Source organism: Podarcis cretensis (genome assembly GCF_951804945.1).
Source record: "Podarcis cretensis genome assembly, chromosome: 9".
NCBI classification, from domain to species: domain Eukaryota; kingdom Metazoa; phylum Chordata; class Lepidosauria; order Squamata; family Lacertidae; genus Podarcis; species Podarcis cretensis.
In genome coordinates, this window is record NC_137178.1 from 16,080,785 (window position 1) to 16,106,131 (window position 25,347).

Genomic DNA, 25,347 nt, shown 5'->3' on the forward strand with positions numbered 1-25,347 from the left:
GGTTCGAATCCCCGCGACAGGGTGAGCTCCCGTTGCTCGGGTCCCAGCTCCTGCCAACCTAGCAGTTTGAAAGCATGTCAAAGTGCAAGTAGATAAATAGGTACCGGCGTTTCCGTGTGCTGCTCTGGTTCACCAGAAGCGGCTTAGTCATGCTGGCCACATGACCCGGAAGCTGTACGCCGGCTCCCTCGGCCAATAAAGCGAGATGAGTGCCACAACCCCAGAATCGGCCATGACTGGACCTAAAGGTCAGGGGTCCCTTTACCTTTACCTACCATGAAGCTGTTACAGTAAGTGCCACAATTTTTAACAACAACAAAAAAAGAGGAGCTGGTACTGCATTGAGTACCCCCTGAAGAAAAAAAAAACACTGTCCATAATTAAGAAATTAAGGTAGGGATCGTCGTCATCAACACTTCTAACCCACTCTGGGAGTCATAACTGCTCCCGCACAGCAAGCTATAAGTTTGTGACTTAGTGACACGAGATGCAGCAGGCAGAAGGAACAAACGCATAGCAGAAACATGTTGCATTTAGAAAAGTATTTGGCGCTAGGAATTATGATTACAACTTCTTCTCTGCTTCATGTTTCTAGAGATTTCTATGATGATCTGTTGCACGGTGCTGCCAGAGCTATCCATGGACTGCACAGCAAGACACCAGCAGGTTACAAAATATGCATCTAAACAAAGGACTCTGACCACAGGTAGTCCTATCAGCAGAACTCTGTCAAAAAATAAAATTTAATATCATAAGGTAGATGGTTCATCAACACTAACCCTCAGAAGAGCAACAGTTTCTGATAATTTAATGTTCAGTTTATTCAGATACCTTCTGTATCTCTTAAGTGTCAGTGATAAGGTTTCCAGGGGACCTAAGATACACCCGCTATCTGCCTTTCAGCACTGAAATTCCACCCAAATGAGAAATAAATGCGCAAGCCAACAAATAAATGTATTTTATTACAATATTGCCCATTTCCACACAACATACCACACCACTTCATTCTGCATTTTGTCCACTGGATACCACAGACTAATACAAACCAGGTTTTAGAAGTGGCAGTGCAATAGTAAAGTGATAGAACTACATACAGAGAATCATTAAATAACTGTTTCTCCAAGAAACACTGTGTTGTTATGCCCATATTGTGCCTCAAAGCCAATCCCACCCACCATAAAATGTTTAGGCATAAAGCTTTAGCCATATACATTTTCCCCAAATTTTCCCTTGTGAGATGGGAAGTTACAATTTTGTATGTAGCTGTGTTGAGGCAGCTCCCAAATCACATACTCATCAAAATGCCCAATTTCCTTTATGATAAAAGGATGCGGCACTGTTTCTTGCCTCGTGAGCTTTTGCCACAACAGAGGAAAGCTGCCCCAAGATGCTTGCTCTTAAAATACAGCTATATACTGTCTCACATGCAGAGCTCCATAGGTTGAGTGCTAAGTAACCAGAACAAAAGAAATTCAGTGCAGTTCTGACAAAGAATGGGGGGGGGGGGATAAAAACTAGACCCACTACATCAAATCAAGTAAATTAAATTTTAAAAGGAAAAGACTGCAAATTAAGGAAACCTTCAACTAATGTACACACAAGTCTAATTTCATCTTTCCTTCAGGCTGCCCAATAGAAATATTTAGCATGATTTAACAACTGTACTCTCCTCTAAGTTAACAATAGAACAAGACACACTTAAACCACTAGAGAAAGGCTTGATCCATTCCAAAACACTAGCTCTCCCACCAGGAAGGGGAATGGGGTATGGAAATGAACCAGCATGGCTTAAGACTACAAACTTTTCCTTATGTACTGCTTCTTCTTCAAGGAGCTCACACAGTGAGATGCTGGGTGCCAACCTATTTCCACAACTTCATACAATATTAAACCTTTCACCTGGATCTCTGCAGATATTCACCCAGGGACAAAGTCGCCATCTGACAGGGGTTCCACAAAGGTTCCTCCATCCTGCGGTGGCATTGCAGTATCGGGCCCCAAGTGAGATAACTTCTTTGGGAAATGACTTGCAATGATTGTTTTGAATATAAAGTGAGCATACATGCACACGCAACACATACGTAAGAAAAAACAAAACTAAAAAGCCTATCCCTTTCGTTACCATTAAGGCAAATTAATTTTCTGGCTTTGCAAACTAACCAGAAAAGTCCATTTAAGGTGAGCAGCACAAGATGACCAGCTTCTGAATGATTTGCTGAACGATTGTCCCAAAAGTCACATGAGAAATCTGAAAATGGAATGGTCCAGGATTCAGATGCAAGGTTGGAAACTGAAGTAAAAGCCAGTAACCTCAAGGAAAACAGAGAAAGGTGATTCATAAGCAGCAGGAGAGTGGACACAAAAATCCCTCTAGCTCAGTAGTTTCCAACCAGTGTGCCGTGGTACCCTGGGGTGCCTTGAATGATGGTCAGCGGTGCCATGGGCAAAAGTGGCCTCTGTCTCTCTTTCCTTCTCTCTGATGCCCTCTCACATCTCTGCCTTCCAAAGGTTTGTGTGGCTGTTTGTTGCAGCAGCCCTGGCTACAAGCTCCCCAGGCAAATGGTGCCTCTGGGGCTGGCCACGGGGTGCTAGTTGCCAGGAGCTGAGGTGGCCTTGGAGTAAGCAAGCAAGTGGGCAAGAGAGCGCAGCTAGCCAGTCCGCTAGCCCTTGCTGTTGCAAATAGGCAAACAAGTTGGAAGCCGGGCAGGCAGCCAGGCACTGCACTGGCCTTTCTTGTGCTTACTGTGTGCAAGGTCTGCCTGGGAGCTGAGTGCCCAGTGGTGAAGGTAAGTGTTTTCCACCATGCAGACCCAGCAGCACCCACTGCTGTCATTGCTGCCTCACAAAGTAAGGTGCTGGTCTCACGTTCACCTTTGGCCAGTTTCCATTGGGCCACTAAGCCTGGGGGCACCCTCTTCCTGTGGGGCAGTGTGAGGAAGCACCTCTCTTTGGGGCAGGGGGAGAGCTCAGAGACTAGGGGCAGCGGTAGCAGCTTCCCAGAGGACTCCCAAGGAGAGGAGGCTGAGGGAACACGCCACAAGGGAGGGCATTTGAAAAAAGGGCGAGAGGCTGCCAGGTCTGCAGGCAAAGGGTGACATAACTGGGCTCCTGAGCCCCACAGGGGTGCCACAGAAAGAATGTAGTTGGCCAAGGGAGCTGTGGACTCAAAAAGGTTGAAAGCCTCTGCTCTAGCTATTAGGATGAAATGAAGATGGTTCATAAGCAATATACTTCACCCTGTTACAACATCACCAGCAACCACTATTGATCCAGACAGTTCATGATCCTTGTTTCTACTGTACAATTTTCAACAAGGAAGCAGAATGTAGTTGTTCTGTTACAAACCGATTCATCTGTGTTGCCTGAACAAACAAAACTGGCATCAAATGCAGTTTCTGAAAACCAAGATATCAGAACACCAGAATCTCTCAACTGTTGTTCACGTCAATTTCCTAATTAACGCTTTTCAGGAGTTTGGAGTTTTCCAGGCTTTTATGGGTCTGCATAGTGTTACAACTGTAGAACACATTTACACATAAAGTCAAGAGTTTTTAAACAGAATGTATACAAGTCTTAAAGGATTCTCTAGATAACTGTGATAATTGTAAGCGTACCAATTTTTGAGGACAAATCCCAGTCATTTGAAATATACAGACGAAAGGTTCTCCAACATCTTTGGCAGTTATATGATGCTTAAAATGAAGTCCCCACATCTCTGTTAATATGAAAACACTGGGGGACGTGTTCTAAGCCAGACCAACCTGTTGCCTTCCAAATGTTGGACCCAAACACCCATCGGACAATGATCAGGAATGATGAGAGTTGTAGTCAAACATCTGGAAAGGCACAGGTTCCTCACCCCTGTACTAAACAACTGGTGAGGCCATATTTGCAAACTTTGTGCTACATGCATGAACTAGAATGAGCCCTGGCAATGCCATGGATGCCCTCTCTTCCCTTGTGGCCAAAAGGACATTCCTTGCATCTCAACTAGTCCTGTTTTCCAAAGCATTGATTTATCACAAACTCTGGTGAATTTCAAGATAAGCCAGACTCTTATGAAGGTGGTTTGTTTAACTAGGATTTGAGAGAAATCAGGATCCCTGGTCCAGATGAGAAGAAAGGCTGAGATTCATGGAAAGTGAAGCTAAACATTGCCCAAGGAGAGACAAAGGAAAAGAAGGCCAAGGATGCACTGAACTTGATTCAGCTCATGCATGTAATGCTAAATCATGGTTTGCTACCAGGTATGAACATGAACAAGTTCTATAAATAAAAAAAGCTTTTGAGTATCTACACATACTGCTTTTAAAAAAATCAAAATGTCTTTGCACAAAGGTTGTAAAGTATTGCGGCATTTCACAAAGTCTTCAATTTTACATGCAATCCACCACATTGCTGGACCCTTGACCCACGTCACGGATCTGGCTCCCAAGGCAGGCACACACGGCTACACCAGCCCCAGCTCTGCAGTGAGACACGGAACCAACAAGCTCCCACCTGAGAAAGAATGAAAGAGGAAAAATTGAATACAAGGGGCGTTAGCAATGCAACTGTCCTTGGCACGTCAAATATCTTAAAGTGAAAAAAGCTTAGCTACACTTCTACACAGCTTAGCGTGACAAAATCTCTTATACGGTGCTAATTTTGAAAATTGCTTCTATTTTATTTTTGTAACTATTTATGGGTTCTACCACCACCCATGAAGGAAACTTTGCTGAAGAACTAAATGCTGGTCCATTTGCATTTAAATAGCAAGACTAGGCAGAGGAGAGGGTTTAGCTTCCCATGCACAAAGACAGCAATAGTTCAAGACCAAATATAATTTTAAAATAAGATTTTTATAACTGCTTATATCTGTCTGAGAATAACGAATGATTTCTCGGGTACTTATTTCCTTCCATCTCTACTTGTCAAAATTCCTGCTTTTCTGTTTCCTAGACTCATCCATTACAACAGATCCGTCCCAAAAACCACCCCCTTTTACTTGTACATTTTCCAATCCCCTAGAATGAAGAGTCTAATAACTGCTTGGTGGCAGCTGCAAAAGAGAAAGTGAGACTTTAACATCAACTACACAGATTTTCCCTACTTTTCACAGAATCATATATTTGTAGCATTGGAAGGGACATCTAGTCCAACCCACTGCCATGAAGGAATCTCAACTAAAGCATCCATGACAGGCCATCCAAACTTTGCTTAAAAATCTCCAAGGAAGGAGAGTCCACCACCTCTTGTGGGATTCCCCCCCCCCCCCTGCTGAACAGCTCTTATTGTCAGAAAGTTTGTCCTGATGTTGGGTTGGAATCTCCTTTCTTGTAACTTGAATCCATTGGTTCACGTCTCATCCAGCATAAAGACCTAGCTCTGTAAAAGCAAGAATCAAAGTTACCTGTTCACCACAGGATCGAAGGCTTCCACTGTGTTCAGGTAAGCATTTCCATTATGCCCTCCAACAGCAAAGATTTTGCCCATTAACGTTGCTATGCCAACTCCACCCCGAGGCGTCGTAAGCTCCGCTACATATTCCCACTTGTTGCTGCGAGGGTCAAATCGTTCAACAGAGCTCAGCGGAGAATTGTCATCAAAGCCACCTGCATCAAGGCATATACATACAAGTGAAGCATGAAATCTTCTCTCAGACTATGCAATAGTTTTATCACAAGCTGTTCTGCGGAGCAAAGCTACAGGATGGATGCATAGTGACCCAGTAATTCAAACAGTACCCAAAAATACAATGGAGCTGCTATTTGACCTAAAAGCCCACAATTCTTATAAAGCTAAAGCCTAGTCCATTGTTAGCATGATCTGTAAGCAAGTGTACCTCAATGTTAGTAAGAAGAGGAGCCCGAGGTTTATGCCTAGTAGTGCACTGTTGCCTTGAAAAAAGATAGCTTATTTATCACTTCATCACAAAATACAGTATTGTCCACAGCTAGCAACAAAAATACTTAAAATCCAGTGTAATCATTTGATGATGTTCTTTCAAACACTTACAGCAAAGCTACAAGAAGATGAGTTAAGCACATGGATAACTGTCTAGGTGCTACTCACCTACCACATATAGGCAGCCATGGAGTTCACTAACCCCATTGCCAGCTCTTCGCTGACCCATTTCTTTCACTTCTATCCATTTATCTAGATGAGGATCATACTTTTCCACACTGGAGAGAGAAGCTACACCATCATTTCCACCAACAGCATAAACATGGTTCTGAAAAGAGGAAAGATCAAATGAATGTTCTATCCAACAGACAGGCCCAAGGGTGAATTAGGTGCGTTACTGCAGCAAAAATTAAGATGTGTCCCTTCTGCTCTCACAATGTATAAAGAAACAGTTGTCAGCCAGCTTGCTAGGCAGCAGCAGTCTATCCCCAAGGATAAAATTTTGAGCACCATATAATCATTGCCAACACAACAGCGAGCTTTCAATCCAATTTACTAGACGAGTTTTCAGGTTTCAAAATTATCATCTGTGGATATTACTTATTTTATACTTGCCAAAGTTATACTGTACTTATATTATTTAATTCTATTTAGTAAATATAGTCTTTTTATCAATTACCCCTCCAAAAAAACCGAAAAATCCTCTGGGCAACATGCAAAAACAATAAAATGAATTAAAACAGCAAGATCCACATTAACAACATTCTATATAACAAGACTTAGCACAAAAAAACCCTGCAATCAGGTAAATACTGCAATGAACAACACTTAATAACAAGACTTTGGTTGTAAGTTGCTTTGGGTTGCCTTCGGCAAGATAAAGCAACTAAAAAGTCTAATTAATAATAATATATATATATATAAAACTTGACAAAGTTCCACAGAGTTAAATAACTATTTTAAGACACAGAATAATAACAGAAATTAAAAATAGTTTTTTGTTTTTTATTTTTGATGATGATGATAACAATAATAAATTATTATTTGTACCCCGCCCATCTGGCTGGGTTTCCCCAGCCACTCTGGGCGGCTTCCACAAAGACTAAAAATACACTAAGCTCCAAGCAAATGACACCAAGCAAAGACTTTCCATTTTCACTGAAGAGTTCTATATGACATTTCTGTGCCGATGCCCTTTGAATGCCAATAAAAAAAACCAGAGTCGCTTACCACAAGAGCCACAGAGCCAACACCTCCCCGGGGCGTATTCATAGGTGCTACAGCACTCCACTGATCAGATTCAATGTCGTATCTCTCCACATCGCTGAAGCAAGTGTTATCATCCAGTCCCCCAATAGCATAAATGGGGCCTCCAAGAGAAGCCAGAGCAATCCCTCTCCTAATAAAGTAACGCAATTAGTTATCAGACTACATAATCTTAAAACAAACTGACAAAGTGAGTTACAAACTGGCAAAGTGAGTTACTAGGTATCATTAGTTCTACCTCACTTTGGCAACTTTTCCAGAATACCAAGGTTATTAAAACCCCAAGTGTAAACCACAAATGGAAGCTTCTTTCCCAGCTGAAGTATACTTAATCAAAGAGATCTTTAAAATGTTTCTTCAAGATACTGCAAATGAAAGAATTAAAGAACAGATTTTGGACTCTAGAACATTTGCAGGTTTGTACTTCTGTCAATTTTCTTTAATTTTTTTCAACCACACTAATCACCAGATAATAATATTCAACAACAACATGAAGGTTTAACAGATCAGTGAACTGCAAGTTTTGACCATGACATAAATTCTTTCTTGTTATATGCTGGCAAGGGCCAATTTTCTATATACAAAAGCCCCATTCATTCATTCATGCATTCAATCAACACATGAGGAATGAAGTGTGGCACATGCAGGACCACCAGCAGCTTCTCTGCCCTTTTCAGCTCTAGCTCTGATTTCTCACTTCAAGTAGAACGGTCTGAATGGATATTATGTGCATGTTGGAAGGTCCAATCCACTCAATGTTGGAAGGTCAGGGGTGGAGATGGCATAGACTTCCTCATGTCTCCTCCACACTTTGTTCCCCCATGTTTCTTTGAAGCCTAAATTCAGTTTTAATTTCCCTTCTGATACCCCACGAACACAGTCCATTTTGCCATTATCAGTCTATTCCAAACTCTCAAAAGAATATAAAGAATCCTCTTATATTGGGGATTTCCAGCAGCTTCACAAAACACTCTATTTATAATTACCTCAGCTAAAATAACAACTCTGATTCTTTTTCTAATTTATTTTGTTCCTTCCCCACTTCTGTTTTTCACCTTATGTGCTCATCTCATATTTTTTATGTCCGCTATTCACCTTCTGTGTTGTATCTTACTTTGGACTGCAGGCATTGGCCATGACTAGGTACTTGTTCTATGTACAGCCTATCTGATGCATACCTCAATAAATGCTAATGTGTTCCACATGAATCTACTTCTTTAACAACAACAACAACAAAGCGGAACGTCCATGCCAAGTTTACATACCTTTTGGTATTCATTGATGCTTTCATCATCCATTTATTTGTGAGAGGATCAAACATTTCCATGCTGCCCAGATGTTCATTTCCATCATGTCCACCCACTGCATAAACTTTACCTGAAACATATAAAATTTTCTGGTCAGACAAACTAGGATAACTCCTTAAAGTATTTCCTATGGCCATCTAGTATGATATCAAGAAGACAAGATGTGAAACAGCTGCTTCCCAGGTCTTAAGTCACATTCGACCGCTTGGCATGAAGTTCCCTGCCCCTAATCTAGAAACACCCTCTGGAATCACTTAAAGGTAAAGGACCCCTGACCATTAGGTCCAGTCGTGACCGACTCTGGGGTTGCGGCGCTCATCTCGCTTTATTGGCCGAGGGAGCCGGCGTACAGCTTCCAGGTCATGTGGCCAGCATGACAAAGCCACTTCTGGCGAACCAGAGCAGCGCACGGAAACGCCGTTTACCTTCCCGCTGGAGCGATACCTATTTATCTACTTGCACTTTGACGTGCTTTTGAACTGCTAGGTTGGCAGGAGCAGGGACCGAGCAACGGGAGCTCACCCCGTCGTGGGGATTCGAACCACCGACCTTCTGATCGGCAAGTCCTAGGCTCTGTGGTTTAACCCACAGCGCCACCCGTGTCCCTATTCCCAGGTTAGTTCACACATAATCACTGTGCCACACTAGTGAAATTAGATTCACATTTTTTGCCACTCTATTATATATATTCCATTACTGCTATAGCGTAATGTCTACAATAATTTTTTTCTGTAAAGAAATCTGCATCACATTATCTAAAGATCAGGGGAAAATAATAGTCTCAGGGACTTGATGATACTTTATACTTCTAGGATACAAAGGCAGCCTTAAAAGGCAGCAGCTTTAAATCTTTTCTAATTTAAGATGCAATGCTATTTACTAGTACAGTAAATAGTTCCTAGTGTTGAATTCAGTGGTAGGTACTGTGGCTAGACACAAGCTGTGAGTTATATTTTTAGTACTAGAGAGGACATTTCATTGGGCAGAAACCCAGAACACAAAACCAGCTGACTGCAAAACAGAAACAATTGCATCTTTTTTATCGCAAGAAGCCAACTACTATTCTCAGCTATTTTGTATACAAAGGCTGTAATTTTGGTTGATGGAATGGCTGAGTCATTAACTTCAACAAAGTATAAAGCAATTTTAGAGAACAGATTTCTTTTTACCAACCTCCCACAGAGATTACACCCACATGCCTCCTCCTACTGTTCATTTCAGGGCCAAAAAACCAGCTGTTCTTATTTATAGAGTAGCATTCAATGCTGCGAAATGGGTCGCCAGATCCACCACGACCACCAACACAGAAAAGGACACCTAACAGAAAACATACAACAAAAGTCACAAACACCTCATTTCTTAAGAACGTCAGTATTCATCACACAAAATTCACAGGGTGGCAAAGTACAGAATGCTGCACATAGCACACATTAAAAGTCCTCTTGAAACTAAATAGTAGAAACTGGTCTGTTTGGTTGGCTTAGTATTATTTACTGTTTTCAATGCTCAGCACTGACAATTTGTCATTCAACAGTAACAGTTCCACCCTGCTTCAACTTAGGTTGAACTGGGTTGAGGCTTCAACATAGACTGAAAGGGAAGTCAGAGCTGGAATAGACAAGTCACCCAATCAAGGCTTGTGGAAGTCTCCACAAAAGTTAATAACCCCTTTAAATGTTCAATAGCCTCCCTATTCACATGCATTTTTGACAGCCCAACATAAAGAGAACCAGCTTGCTTCAACTTGCAGGAGGCTATCTGCCTACAGCAATTCTAACTCACCATGGACTTCCAGGCAAGTGGCTCCTTAACAAGCCTGTTTTTAGTCCATTCACAATCCCAACATAGCCATTTCCGAGCTTGGGAGGAGAGGGGGTTGCGGGCTACCTCCTCCCACATACTTGGGGGTGGCCTTTTGCCCCCGCGAGAACCAGGGAATCCCCGGGCGTGTCTTCGACCCTGCCCGCCAATTGGCGGACTGGGGAGGTGTGGCCTAGCCTATTTAAGGCCAGGCACGCCCGGGGACCGCCCTCTTTCCCCTTTCCAGCTGAGCGGTTTTTCCCATACCACCCACTTTTTAGGCTTAGCTAGCTATGACCTTGCTATGGACTCCGGTTGGTCGCCGCAAGGGGCCTGGTAGGAATTTTTCCAATTTGGCGCACTTCCAGCCTTTTGGTTTTTTCACCTACCTCGTAGCAAACGTCACAACTTCCACGGTATTGGCGGTTAGGCATTGGCAGGGGTTAATTGTTATGCAAATGAATGGGGGGAAGGAAGCGCCATCACCTTCCCCCAATGAAAAGGGTAGTCTGGTAGAGGACTCCAGGAGGCGCTGCCTTGTCAGAAACCTAGGGAGGTAAGGGCCCCCGGCACACCCCCGAGCGGTGACACCCGTGGGATCCTAGTTGGCGTACTTCAACAGGACTCCCACGGCTTGTAGATAACCCTTCTCGGTCTCCATGCCGGGTAGTCAATAGGAGCCAATGCCTAAGGCCAATACCTTTCAATTCTGTAATCAATAAAGTTGTGGCCTTTTCATGCCCATTAACCTTAAATAATGTGTCCAGTGTCTTCATTTCACATGGGGGAGGGGACCTGCCACGCAACCCTCTCCACTTTAAAGAGATACATGTTTTTGGCCAACACCACCACAGGCAACGTTCAGCACACTGCTTCAAGATTCCTATAGAGCACATCGCTTCAGATGACTTAAGTAAACAACAAAAACTGGGCAAAGCCCAGCTCCTTTAAGGTGGGAGTTTTTGTTATCAATTGCAATGGAGGCAGATTATATGTTATGTTGAAAACATACATATCTGAAGAAGTGTGCATGCACACCAAAGCTCATACCAATAATAAACTTAATTGGTCTCTAAGGTGCTACTGGAAGGAATTTTGTTGTTGTTGTTGAAAACTGTTCTCCATCATTCAAATGCATTAATGTATCCAAGGACTGTACATTTGGACTGTTAGGCTGTAATACATACTGTTCAATACAAGAAATTTAGCACCTCAGTTGAGACAGTATTCCATGGTTTAGCATTCAAATCAGAGGCTCATGCCAAGGCAATGCTATACCATTGTGAAACAACCTTTTGTGTAGATACAGATTCTCCCTCCCCCCCCCCCAAATGAATTAAAAAAGCTACACCCTAAGGCACTTAAATAAAATGACACGGCTTACTAATGTTATGCTGTGTACAAATTCGTTTATGTTGTCTTTTACTATTCTACCATGAGTACTTACACCTCTGAATTACAGAATAGACTTTTTGTGAGTTTCTAAAACACTGGTGCCTCAGAAACTAGTTACCTGCTGTGCGTTTCCTTGGTGTTGTCCGTACAGAATACTCAAAATCTGGCACGGTATGACTACTTAAGTGAAGGTGGTAGTTCCTTGCTTCATCCAGCAAGTCCCGACATTTTAGGTTCTGCTTGACAATTTCTTCTTTTGCCACAACTCCCATGAGAAAACAAATGGGTAACAGTGGTAGGCGCACCTAGGAGAATGGACATTATGGGTGGTCAGCTGAACCAATAGTAACAGTTCTCAGCAATTACAAGGCAAGCCTCCAGAGACATCATGGAGAACATCGTGATCCTCTATTTGCCTTGTTCAGTGTGGTCAATCTGCATCTGTATGGCCTACAACTGAACCCAGTATGTATGTCCTATGTCTTCACTAGGGAGGGAGAGAGATCCAGAAGATGAAAAAACAAGATTCCATTTAGTTGTAACAACAGTGACATTCCTCCATGTGTTATAGCTGCTGTGAACCCTGACACATCCTACTTACACACACATTGTGATTACTTGCTGCCTGCACTTTTGAACTATGACTGACATGCATAAAATATTTAATCTCTCCACAAATCAACGCTGCTCATGCATTCAGCTGCAAGTCATCAAATAATGTGTGGTGACAAGATGCAGATGTGTGTGACCTGGCTCTGAGATGGAAAGTAACCGAATTAGCTTTTGAGAAACCCATAGTTTTCAGGGATTTAACAGAAGTGACCCCAACTTGAATTTGTCACAAAGAATGCATAAGAGAAAAATTGTCTTAAGTGTCAATCTTTTTGGAGAACAAAAAAGTGATCCAGTTCTAATGTGATGAACCAGTATAATCACTCCACAGATCACCCCACCTCTGCATATTATGAGACACCAATAGATTTAGTTACTTCATTCTCATCTGGTCCTTACCTGAGCAACTATTTCATCTAACCATGTAGCATGATGCTGTGGATTGGCCAGAAGCCATTTAATAGCAGCACCATAAACCTGCTTTTCACTTTCAATGCTCAGGTCACTGGAAGACAACAGTTTATGAAGGTGCTGAGGCGACACACTCACAAAATCTTCACATTCCACCACTTCAGCAAAATGTTCACATGCATAGCGATCGGCCATATCCATCAAGTCAATACGATTGTGGCTCTCCGCAAAGGATCTCACTGCCAGGCAATTTGAAGGATGGAAGTGTAGTTTCATGTATTCACAGCAAGCTTTGGCCACTACCTCTACCTGAAGAATGCAGGCCGCATATAAGAGAGGCTGGACATTGTCTACCGTCAGAGTCAGTCGAGATGAATAGACGAATTTGACCAAATCTTCTATGGCATCACCATCAAAGTCTTTGATCTCGATCAATGTCTGTTTAGCTTCTGCCATTTCAGAAAGGAACATGGCTCGGAAGTATGGAATAACACAAGCCAGGACAAGCTTGTGACAGGAGATCAACTTCGAACCCACCTGTGGGATAACATATATTTATATTAATAGTTAATTGTTTTACCTTAATAAAAAGAAGCTGTGGTCTTGAATTCTAAAGATGAAGTAACGGATTTTAAAAATTATTAGCATTAATCAAATCCAGAAGTGCAAAGGGGTATTGACCTCAGAACTATCAAGAAAATTGAATAAACAGAAAATTGACTAACAACATTACTCAGATCAATGACAATTTTCTGTATAGATTAGTATACATGTGTGGTACTGTTGTAAGAGTCATAACATTTTATTGAAAAGTCTCCATCAAGTATTTATATAAATTTGAAAGATAAATTATATTGATCACAGCATCAAAATCTTATTTGTATTGATGAATATTTCAACAATGAATATGCAGTTCATATTCAGTTGTAAAACCTACTTTTCGCTTTAACTGAAAGAGAAAATTATTTCTCATTAGTCCCACTTTCAAATAGCTTAATGATAAAGTTCCATCCCTGAATTATTTCTAGTAGTTTTATCCAGTCATCTCAATTAGCTGTTCTTTTAATAATCCACAGCCACAGCAATCTAATGCAGCCAAAACAGTTTCTTGCCAAGAAATGATGAAAAGCAATTAGCTGTACATGACTTTATACAATGTGCTGCCATGAAGAAAGGACAGACATCACTACGCTGGGTCAATTTTGCTGCATTACAAGGCTAGTGGATCTGTGTGTACAATTTGACCATGGAAAAGGCAATGCAACCACTTTGGTTATCTACCACTAGATTAGTAACAAATGACCAATATTCATACACAAACCCTAAAGCAGGAGGAAGGGCAGGATATAAATGGAATAAAATAAATGTGCTATTTCAGCAGAGAAATGGAAAAATGGGTTTGCACTGGATAGTCAACCCGGCTGAAAATATTTGTGCCTTATATGATTTTAAAGATTAACTATCAATTGAAAATAAGGATATGAGTCTAATGAAAGTTTACATTTTATGATCCAGCAGTCTTTAGGTTCCATATTAAAGAAGTTAGCTTCCCCTACCCAGCTGTTTTTCTTAAATTTGCAGGATGTGTTTTCAGGTACAAAAATCCTCTTGATTATATTTTCTATTAATCAACCTTTTCTCTTCTGCAAAGATTAGTTTCACTGTCAAAAAATGTCAATTTGAGTTGTATGAACAAGCATTCTGGCTTACAAACTCTTATTTAAACAAATCAGATTCAACCCACAATTCAGTGGTAGCTTACTTTGAAACTTACCAGAGTTTGTTGTAACCTAGATTTCTGGTTTATTTGTTTCAAATAATAAGTGACACCTATCAGCACATGTAAGTCCCCCTTCCTGTTGTGCAAGAGGAGGGGGGAAGCGTGCAATCTTGATAACAGCAGCAGTAGTTTTTAGTGTGAAAAGGATAAAAAACTGCAATATCTCTTTGCAAAACAAAGGAGAAGGCTTCTGACACAAAAGCATGGAAGCAACTCTTCCAAGGGTTCATCCTACAGTTCTCTTGTAATGTTAAAGATCAAGGTCACAGCTATATATTGCTGATAAGAGTTCAAACTTGCACTGAACTGAGCATGTATAGTGGGTTTTTAAAGAACAGTGGTACTTTGGGTTACAAATGCTTCAGGTTCCAGGCTAACCCGGAAGTAGTACCTCGGGTTGAGAACTTTGCCCCTGGATGAGAACGGAAATTTCACGGTGCCAGCACGGTGGCAGCATGAGGCGCCATTAGCAAAAGCGTACCTCAGGTTAAGAATGGTTTCAGATTAAGAATGGACCTCCAGAACAAATTAAGTTCCTAACCCAAGGTACCACTGAACTAGGCAGTCCTTCAAAATTATTTATTTATTTAAAACAATTTATGTTATGTAGTGAAGTTTCACCCTGGGCCAGCAGGGGGATACTGTAGATAGTTTTCACTCAGGTCTGTAGATAGTTTTCACTCAGGTCCATGTCAGTTATTTTAGATGGGAAACTCTGGGTTGTTGTTGCTACAATGTTGACAGCTGGCTGCCTATAAAAGCAGGCCGGCTGAGCTGTTTGCTAGTCAGTTCTATTCCAGCTTACAAAATAAAGAGCTGCTTTGGAGAAATCACTGTGTCGTCTGCTATGTTAACCCACAACTTAACACTGGCGACGAAGGTGGGATCGATGGACATCAGCGAAATCACTGGACTGAACCAATTCAGAGCTGACTGTTCTGGCTGGAGCACTGTGTTCCATCCATCACCCTTCACGCCGGCATCGGAATCATGGCTTCACTTGTGCCTCTACCGCCGTTTGCGCCAGCCTCTGAATCATGGGACTCCTACCTCGCTCGGTTCGACTGCTACCTCCAAGCCAACGAGCTGACAGAAGTATCAAAGGAGCGGAAGCGGGGCCTATTCCTCAGCCTCTGTGGGCCTGAGGTGTTTGAGACGGCCCGAGCATTGGTTGCGCCTGAAGCAGTCCAGGCAACACCGTGGGACACGATCCAAGAGAAGCTCCGCAACCACTACGCACCAAAGCTGTCCAAGATTGCTGCCCGCCATGCGTTCTACCACCGGAAGCAGGCAGAGGGGGAGTCAATCAACAACTACACCACCGCCCTGCGACAGGCTGCAATGCACTGCGAGTTCCGAGACTTAGACGATGCCCTGATGGATCGAATCGTCTGCGGGGTCCAGGACATCCATCTGCAACGGCGTCTCCTCGCCAAGCCAGACCTCACGCTACAGAAAGCCATTGAGGAGGCTGTGGCCTCAGAAGCTGCTGAACACTCCGCCCAGGAGATTCGCAAGTCCAGCAGCCCGCGTCTTGATAGGAAGCCAGTTCCGGTGCATCATGAAGAGGCCAGCAGTGATGAGGCATCCTCCACTGAAGACGATGACGTGCACCAGAAAAAGCGGGAGCGCAGGAAGTTCCAATAGAAGTCCAAGGGCCAACCAGAATATGCCGGCTGCGGAGGCAACCATTCCCGTGCCAAGTGTCGATTCAGAGACGCCATCTGTAGGAAGTGTTCCAGAAGGGGCCACATCGCTAAGGTCTGCCGATCGGCTCCGTCTGACACCCCCCCTTCACCGACTCGCAAGTCCAAGTCTTCACTCCAGTCTGCCAAGGAAAGTTGTTTCGCTCTCACCAACTGCCGCTGCCCGTCTGGAACCACGATTGGCCAAACCGACTCACCTACGCGACGCAAGCTGAACGTCACGGTGCTCATTGAAGGAGCTCCATGTGACATGGAGATCGACACCGGGTCTGCCATGTCCATCATGTCTTGGAGCACCATCAAAAGACTGGTACCCAGAGTGTCCAAAAGGCAACTCGACTCTCACCGCGTACACCTGAGAGACTACCAGGGAAACAACATTCCCGTGGTAGGCGTTGGCCGGTTCCGGATCGCCTTCAAGGATTTTTCGGGCCTGCTCCGGTTGGTGGTGGTCGAAGGTCAGTGGCCAAGCCTCCTAGGGCTTGACTGGTTTGATGCCCTCGGCCTGGAAGTCACTGGCATCAACTGCATCTCTAACGCAGAGACTGAGGGCCTGGTCAAAGACTTTGCCGAGGTTTTTGACGGCACCTTGGGGCAATATACAGGTACGCCCATCTCCTTTAGCCTTGATCCGCAAGTCGCCCCCATCAGGCTAAAGCCACGCCGGGTTCCCTTTGCTCTCAAGGCTAAGGTGGACAAACAACTGGACAAACTGATCGCCCAAGGAGTTTTGGAGCCGGTTGACCACGCCAAGTGGGAAACCCCCATCGTCACACCTGTCAAGCCAGATGGGTCGGTGAGAATCTGCGCTGACTACAAGTGCACGATCAACAAGGCACTTCAGCAGCACGCTTATCCGGTTCCTGTTGTCCAACACCTGCTGCATTCCCTGGGTGAGGGTAAGGTCTTCACTAAGCTGGACCTTGCCCAAGCCTATCAACAACTGCCCGTCGATGATGCCACTGCTGAAGCCCAGACGATCGTCACCCACCGAGGGGCATTCCGTTGCCGCCGGTTGCAGTTCGGGGTGAGTGTGGCTCCTGGCATCTTCCAAAGCCTTATGGAGCGTCTCCTGCAAGGGCTTCCGGGCGTGGTACCATATTTTGATGACATCTTGGTGTCCGCAGACTCACACCAGCAGCTGTTCGAGCGCCTCCGTGCCGTGCTGACCAGGTTCCAAGAGGCTGGGCTCAAGGTAAAGAGGGAGAAGTGCCAGATCGCCGTTCCACAGGTAGAGTTCCTGGGCTATCTTATTGACGCCTCCGGCCTCCACCCTCCACCCGACCACATCCAAGATCCGCGCTATCCAGCAGGCCCCCATCCCAAAGAACAAGACGGAGTTGCAGGCGTTCCTGGGGCTGCTGAACTTTTATAACATGTTCCTGCCCCACAAAGCCACAGTGGCTGAGCCTCTTCACCGACTCCTTAGCACAAAGACGCCTTGGGCCTGGGGTCATCGGGAGACGACGGCCTTCAACGCGGTCAAGGCTCTCCTTTCATCGGACTGTGTGCTGGTACAGTACAGTGAATCCAGGCCGCTGGTCCTTGCCTGCGACGCCTCACCTTTTGGCAACGGCGCTGTCCTTAGTCACTGTTTTCCAGACGGAAGAGAAGCACCGCTCGCCTACTTTTCCAGGACGCTATCTCCGACGGAACGGAATTACAGCCAGCTCAACAAGGAGACACTGGCACTTGTGGCTGGAGTGAAGAGGTTCCATAATTACCTCTATGGCAGGACTTTTGACCTCATCACTGACTACAAGCCACTCCTGGGCCTCCTCGCCGGTGATCGTCCAACTCCACTGGTCCTCTCGCCACGCATGCTGCGATGGACTGTTTCCTGGCTGCCTACCACTACCGGCTCGTCCATCGCCCGGGGAAATCAATGGGCCATGCCGACGCCCTCAGCCATTGCCCTCTTCCAGCATTTGTGGAAGACCCGGCTCCAGCTTCATCGCTCCTCCTGATTGAGGATCTTCCGGCAGCGCCTGTATCGGCTGCCACTGTGGCCTCTGCGTCTGCCCAGGATCGCACCATCAGCCGGGTGCTCAACTGGGTGTGGAGGGGGTGGCCACAAAGGCCTTTTGCATCGGAGTTCCAGCCCTTCACAACCAGACAACATGAACTCTCGGCTCATCGCGGCTGTCTGCTGTGGGGAGACCGCGTCGTGATTCCCCAGGGACTCCGTCAGCGCGTCCTGGAGGCTCTGCACGTTGGCCACCTGGGAATTGTCAAAATGAAGGCGTTGGCTCGGTGTTACGTCTGGTGGCCTAATATGGACGATGCCATCACTGCCTGGGTGTCCGCCTGTCAAGCGTGCCAAGAGTCGAGGCCTGCACCACCGGCAAGTAAGGGACACACCTGGGAGACGCCAAAGACACCCTGGTCGAGGGTGCACATCGATCTGGCTGGCCCCTTTCACGGCTGGACCTTTATGGTAGTGGTGGACACCTATTCCAAATGGCTGGAGGTGGCCCTGATGCCCTCCACCACTACCGAGGCCGTCATCCGGGTGCTGCGAGGCCTGTTTGCAACGCATAGGTGTCCTGATGTCCTTGTCTCCGACAACGGACCGCAGTTCACGTCAGGCACGTTTGAGCGGTATCTTTTGGGACTGGGCATCTGCCATGGCCTAATGGCACCCTTTCATCCATCCAGCAACGGGCAAGCGGAGAGAATGGTGCGCTCGGCAAAAGAGGCACTGGCGCGCCTGGACCGGGGAGACTGGCACGAGCGGGTCGGCGAATACTTGTTCGTGCAACACATCACCCCTCACGCGGCAACAGGGCGGAGTCCTGCTGAACTGCTTATGGGCCGCCGCCTCAGGTCACCGCTTGACTGGCTGCACCCGGACTTTGCCGTGGCTGAACCCCCAGGCTGTGCCAACGTGCCACGGTCATTTGTCCCAGGAAACCAGGTCTTTGCCCGGAACTATGTGGGGGACATTCCTTGGGTGCCAGCCACAGTAGTGGGAGTCACTGGACCTCGCTCGTACCAGGTGGCACTTGAAGACGGACGCTTGTGGCACCGGCACGTAGACCAGCTTAGGCGCAGGGTTGGGGACTTGGACACTACCGTGGTGCTCCCAACTGCGCCTGTGGCTCCAGGAGAGACACTTACAGATGGCGAGGCTCCACCTACACCTCCCTCGCAAACTGCCAGCGTGGAGCCGAACCAAGCCACTTTAGAGGGTCTGCCAGACTTGCCACAGACTCAGACCACTCCACTTGCGGAGGCTCCACCCACAGCAGCGGATCCAGGGGATTTGGTTTCAACGCCACCTAGGGTCGCACCACAGCCTCAGCAAGAACTGTGTGGCCCTCCGGACTTGGCTACCAGTCCCCGGCGGTCTGGCAGAGTTTCCAAGCGCCCAACTTATTTAAAGGACTATGTTGTTGGACATGTATCACTGTTGGTCTAAGTATGGGAAATGTAACCGATATGCTTTTGTGCCTAATTGAACCATTACGCGTAGTGCTGTATATAAGGAAACCATTACGATTGTAACTAACGCCTTATCTCGGTGGGGAGGGGTGTTATGTAGTGAAGTTTCACCCTGGGCCAGCAGGGGGATACTGTAGATAGTTTTCACTCAGGTCTGTAGATAGTTTTCACTCAGGTCCACGTCAGTTATTTTAGGCGGGAAACTCTGGGTTGTTGTTGCTACAATGTTGACAGCTGGCTGCCTATAAAAGCAGGCCGGCTGAGCTGTTTGCTAGTCAGTTCTATTCCAGCTTATAAAATAAAGAGCTGCTTTAGAGAAATCGCTGTGTCGTCTGCTATGTCAACCCACAACTTAACAATTTATAAACCACTTTGTTTAAAAATCTTTAAGCAACATACAAGAATACAACATAAAAATGGTAAAACTGTATCATAAAAAGAGATACAATATAAAAAGCACTAAAACAGGAATTAGCTACAGGAAATGGGCTCCATGTCATCCTTTTGCCTAGGAGAAACTTTCTAATCATCTGTGGTAACCAGGCAATATATAGCTGTGACCTTGATCTTTAACATTACAAGAGAACTGTGGGATGAACCCTTGGAAGAGTTGCCTCCATGCCACTGTTGCAATTGCCTGCAGGACACCTAAGAGGACCTTTAAAGAAGAAGAAAAGGACAACATATGTAGTAAACCTAGGCTGCCTGAAACCCATTAACTAAGCAGCTGGGCTCTCAGGGCATTTTTGTGGATACAGTCATACCTCGGGATAAATACGCTTCAGGATAAGTATTTTCGAGTTGCGCTCTGCGGCGACCCGGAAGTAACGGAGCGCGTTACTTCCGGGTTTCGCCGCTTGCGCATGCGCAGACGGTCAAAATGACGTCCCGTGCATGAGCGGAAGCGGCAAAATGCGACCTGCGCACGCGCAGTCGCATCTTAAGTTCTGTTCAGGATGCGAACGGGGCTCTGGAACGGATCCCGTTTGCATCCCGAGGTACCACTGTACTAGCAGTTGTAAACTGTTATATATTTTCTCAAAGCACTGCAGAAGTTGTATTCCTCTCCTTCCACAGACAAGCAAGAGCCTTGGTGCACTGCCAGAGAGATGCAAAACAGTGCTAATGTACTCCCATTCCAATACACCCATACTCACACATTCTGTTATAGGAGAAGAAAGAGGGGACAGTAGCAACTTAGTCCATGTCAAGATTGTTATCCCCAATATTAGGGCTTTTCCCACTAGAAGAGAATGGCAATTACTACTTACATGGGAGAAAGTGAAGAGGTGCGCTTAGAAACCTGGAAACACCACTGGGATTGGCTAACCCACAGCCTACCCTTGGTGTTCAGCAACCTTCACTGAGCATCCTCTTATCTGATTGGACCCATCCTCGTAAGGAAGAGAATGTTAAGACCAGGCTTGCATATATGACATTATCTGAACAAGATGGCAGCCATGTCACATCAGCTGAGTGGGTTTATATAGGTACTGTGGCCTCTTAAAATAATAGGGGGGAAACTTTGAAATTTGAGTTCAAGTCCATAAATTTAGCACAATCACACTCTCCCTACAAGCACCAAATAGTCTGCTGACTTGCAGCATTACTAGGAAGAGTTTTGGTTAAAGGGAAGGCAACACTGCATGAAACTAACTCCCAAATGTTGTCAACATAAATGATGCAAAGCTAATATATTTTCTAGTGAATTAATACATAAACGCACAAACCATTCTACACACAAAACACATACACACAAAGGAGAAAATATGGAATCAGCACCTTCAGCGTAACATCACAAAGCTCCCCAGCTTCATAGAATCGGAGGAGAGAGCTGTGAAAATCCTTCCAAGCTTCATTTGCTTCGAATACAAATGTTTCTTCTTCACCATCACTGTTCAAAGGTGACTTTTCCTGTGGTTGCTGCCTTCTGCCTTTTACCACATGATGCTTTGCTTGCTCTGGGACCATAGAATCAGAAGCCATTAGCTGTTTTGTCTCCTTCCAGGTTTGTTCTCAGTCTCCATGGAAAAAAGCCACACACATCCTGCCAAGCAAATCAGGAAGAACATCCAGTCTTGAGTAGAACTGCCATTTTCTCACTACTAGAAGAAAATGAAAATAGATTAGGCGTTTTCCTCCATCAAGCCCTTGAAACACCATAGGTTGAAGTTCGCTGCCAACTATTATTCTGTCTTTTACAAAGACCAAGGCAATAAAATCAAGAAGGCAACTTCTAAGTCACTATCAGGATGGGAACATAGGCTTGGATCTCAAGTTGCTCATCCATTCATGTGTGAGAGCAAGTGATGTCTACCAACTACCCCCTACATCCATAATCTTCCATGCCTTCCCGAACCTGCAAGAGAGGATTTTCATGGGGCTGCAGAAGTAAAGAAAATGGTGGAAGTGGCAGTCTAGGAACATGGGCTCTATTGATTCATGGAAGGAAAGTTAGGATCCAAGCCACTGCTAGTACATTTCCACAATGAGTTAGAACCAAGCAACTGTGAGCAACAGGAGGAAAACAAGCCTAAATGGGCACAATGCTGTAATAGGAAAGGTTGACGGATTTAGTTTCACTTGTATTGAGTTCTAGTATGCAGTGCAAAAGACACAAATCTTCTGGAACAATATGGTCCGTAGCATAAAGGTTGGGTGGGCTGCAGGAAGGAGAAATACTAAAGTTGGGACACCCTCCAACTGCCTTTCTATTCATACAGGGAACCTTTGGGTCAAAGCCAAAGTAACAAACTACAGTTCTAAATATCACAAAATCCTTCTTGGCATAGTTAAGGCTGAAGGAAGTTCTCTCAAAGTATATATAATCTGTTGGGTTTTTTATTGTTCAAATTGCTTTGCATCTAAGGAAGATTAAAGATACCTTCCTGTACACAACTGAACTGTACCACTTGCAGATTAAAGTTTTATTATTCACTCATGGGCTCTTAAATCAGGCCATTATTATTTAAGTTGTACCTTATACACCTGAGATATATAGTACCCACTTTACTCAGTTCAATGGCAAACGTTTGTGTGACAAATCGTGCCATTCTACAGCCACAGGTTTTTTAAAGGATGCTTTATCAATATCAATACTTTTATCTGAGGAATTTTCAGAAAAGTTATGTTTAGTAGATGCTTATATAGCTCCAACAACATACAGAACATGGAGCTTCACAGAGTGAAACTTACAGCTGACACAAAAAGCTTAGAATAAAAAATTACAATGGTGAGCCCCCCCCCCCAAATTCATGGTATGTGTGATGACTATATGTACAGCCTTAAAAAGGAAACAATGTTATAGACACAGCCTGTCTTTAACATATTTGCTTCATCCCCGATTTATTACATACTGGCCAACTTCAGGGAGGGAGGACTGTAGTGTGACAAAATAACAGGAGGGTCCACAGGCCCAGTTACAGCATTAAATCTTATCTGCCGTTTTTCCTGTCTCTCCTGCTCTGCACTACTGCTGTTTGGTCCTTAGTTCTGCAGACCAAATACTACAGCAAGGCCACGATACATCAGTGCACGGGAGAGGGAAAGAGACTGGATACACATTTACTGCAGCATAGACAATGTGCAACTGAATGACACACTTTCACACTGTGGACATCAGGTGCACTTCCCAAAGAGGCTGTACATTTTTCAATATATTTATGTCAGGCTTCTACAAGAAGCCAGCACAAGGCAGCTTGCAATTAAAACATTAACTGACAAGACAACTCAAGTACTGGGGTCACCCCCCCCAAAAAAAAAAAAGCTTGGCAGGTCCACTTAAAGGCCATAAGCAGGGGGAGACCAAGTTGAGTTCTCACAGGAGGAAATTCCACAAATGAAAAATCTGTGTTCTTGCTTTCCACCAACAGGATCAACCTTATCACACCTCCAAGGCCAATCTTAAAAGATTTGACCAGTTGAGTCTGGGCAGTCTTTCAAATAAACTGTTCCCAAACCATTCAGGGTTTTAAGAGTTAGTATCAGCACTTTAAACTGAGCATGGAAACAAATGCATAAGCTGATGCAAATTGATGCAATATGATCAAACTGCTTTGGACTGAAGTACTGTACACCACATTCAGTTTTCAGTGCTGTATGGAAAACAGAAGTACATTCTCTAAATGAGGAACTAAATGAAGATCTGCTTTCAACATGGAAAACTACATAAAAACATTTCATGGTTATAGTCATAGCCCAGAGCATTGTGATTAATGGCACTGATGTTATGCACCTGGAAATCGGGAAGTCTTGCTTAGGTATGAAAATTGATGCTTAAACTGTAGTATCCACTGCATAAGGGCATTAGACTCAATCTCAGGGCCGGAGCTTTGAGTCCCACATTGGCCAAGATTTCTGCACTGCAGGGGGTTGCACTAAATGACCCCCCAGCTCTACAACTCTATTATTCTATTCAAGTGAAATGTAATGTAATGTAATGTAATGGAAGCAGCAATGACAGAAGACAAAAAGCAGCAGGGATTATAATAACACAACAATATGCAAGAGCTTAAATGCCACCAGCTCAACTCTTTCTACATTGTATCCAAAAATACAGCAAGAACCCATCTATGGAATGTGTGATGTTTCTGACCCAAATAACCACTGTATTTTACAGAATTCACTAACCAGGAAGCACATCATCAATCTATCTGTAAAGGAAACAAACCTGAGTAGCACCAGGAAACATTAGCTGAAAGAAAATTAGTAAAATGTTCAAATTTTATCTGTCGACAGTGCTGTGTAATTTCCCCTTCTCTTTATATATTTGCTCCATTTATCTTTCATTCTCTAAAATTGAGACTCGTAAATGAGCACTTCACATTTAAACCTAGTTCTTGATTTTTTCCATTTCCTTCCCCCTCACATATCTGCTCTGCCCTTCACCAGTTTCACGCATTTCTACATTCTTCCTTCTGCTCTATTTCACTCGGACGACAAGGGAAAAGAGAGCCAGCTTTTATCCTAACAACCAAGGAACACCCCCTCCGCTCAGCAAAAGCAGAATCAATTGCATTCCGCCAACTCCATCATCATCATCATCATCATCATCATCACCAACAGCAGCAGCATCACCTCTCGCACCCAAGGAAAACCACGTGCAAAAAACACCCCCCCCCCCAGGTTTAGCACCCTGACGACCCCTTCCTTCCCAAGGAGCGGTGCCCCTGCCTTAAAAACACCCCTCCCTCCTCCCCATCTATAACTTGGACCCTACCAGGACTAAAACCAGAAACCCATAAATGAATGGTTGCGAGTTGCTGTTTTTTTAAAACGGGGCATTTCTTCTGAGCATGCACAGAGTGCTACTTATGAGCAGCCCTCAAATATACAGGGCTGAGGGAGCACGCCTTGCTGTAGCCCACCTTCCACAGCCCCCTTCTGCCTCTCTCTCCCTCGGCTCCAGCCTCCTTACCACGCCAATTCTCTACCTCCCTCCTTGGTGCAGCCAGGGCAGTTGCACCTCAGCAGCCGTTACCTCCGGCGCGCGCTCCCTATCTTCCGCGCGCGCAACCCAAAACATACACAAATACACACACACAGAGGCATATATGCACGGAGGACGCGGCCAACAGCGCATGCGCCCAGCCCGGATCCGACGGAGATGTATCTGGAGGGAGGGAGGGAGGGGGGAGGCGTATCAAGGAAACGCAGCGAGCCGGGTGAGAGGAGGAGGAGCAAGGAGATGGGGACCGCGCGCATGCGCTGCAGAGCTCTGGGCTCGAGCGCAAACCCGTGG

At 44.9% G+C, this 25,347-nt stretch overlaps 1 protein-coding gene across 8 annotated transcripts; it reads right to left on the reverse strand.

Moving 5' to 3' along the window:
* Positions 1-944: 944 nt before the first annotated feature.
* Positions 945-25,150, reverse strand: KLHL8 (kelch like family member 8). Of its 8 annotated transcripts, none has more exons than XM_079990874.1 (10): positions 25,024-25,150; positions 21,390-21,709; positions 12,666-13,214; positions 11,773-11,959; positions 9,633-9,776; positions 8,418-8,529; positions 7,117-7,285; positions 6,055-6,214; positions 5,393-5,594; positions 945-4,500 (listed from the first exon to the last, which is right to left on the reverse strand). In XM_079990874.1, exons 2-10 carry the CDS (start codon positions 21,591-21,593, stop codon positions 4,377-4,379), a joined length of 1,851 nt encoding a protein of 616 aa, XP_079847000.1. In that variant the 5' UTR covers positions 21,594-21,709; positions 25,024-25,150; the 3' UTR covers positions 945-4,376. The 8 variants fall into 8 exon arrangements, with proteins under 8 accessions (XP_079847000.1, XP_079847002.1, XP_079847001.1 ...); XM_079990876.1 differs by having other exon boundaries at positions 21,390-21,712; XM_079990875.1 differs by having other exon boundaries at positions 24,974-25,141.
* Between the last annotated feature and the right edge of the window lie 197 nt (positions 25,151-25,347).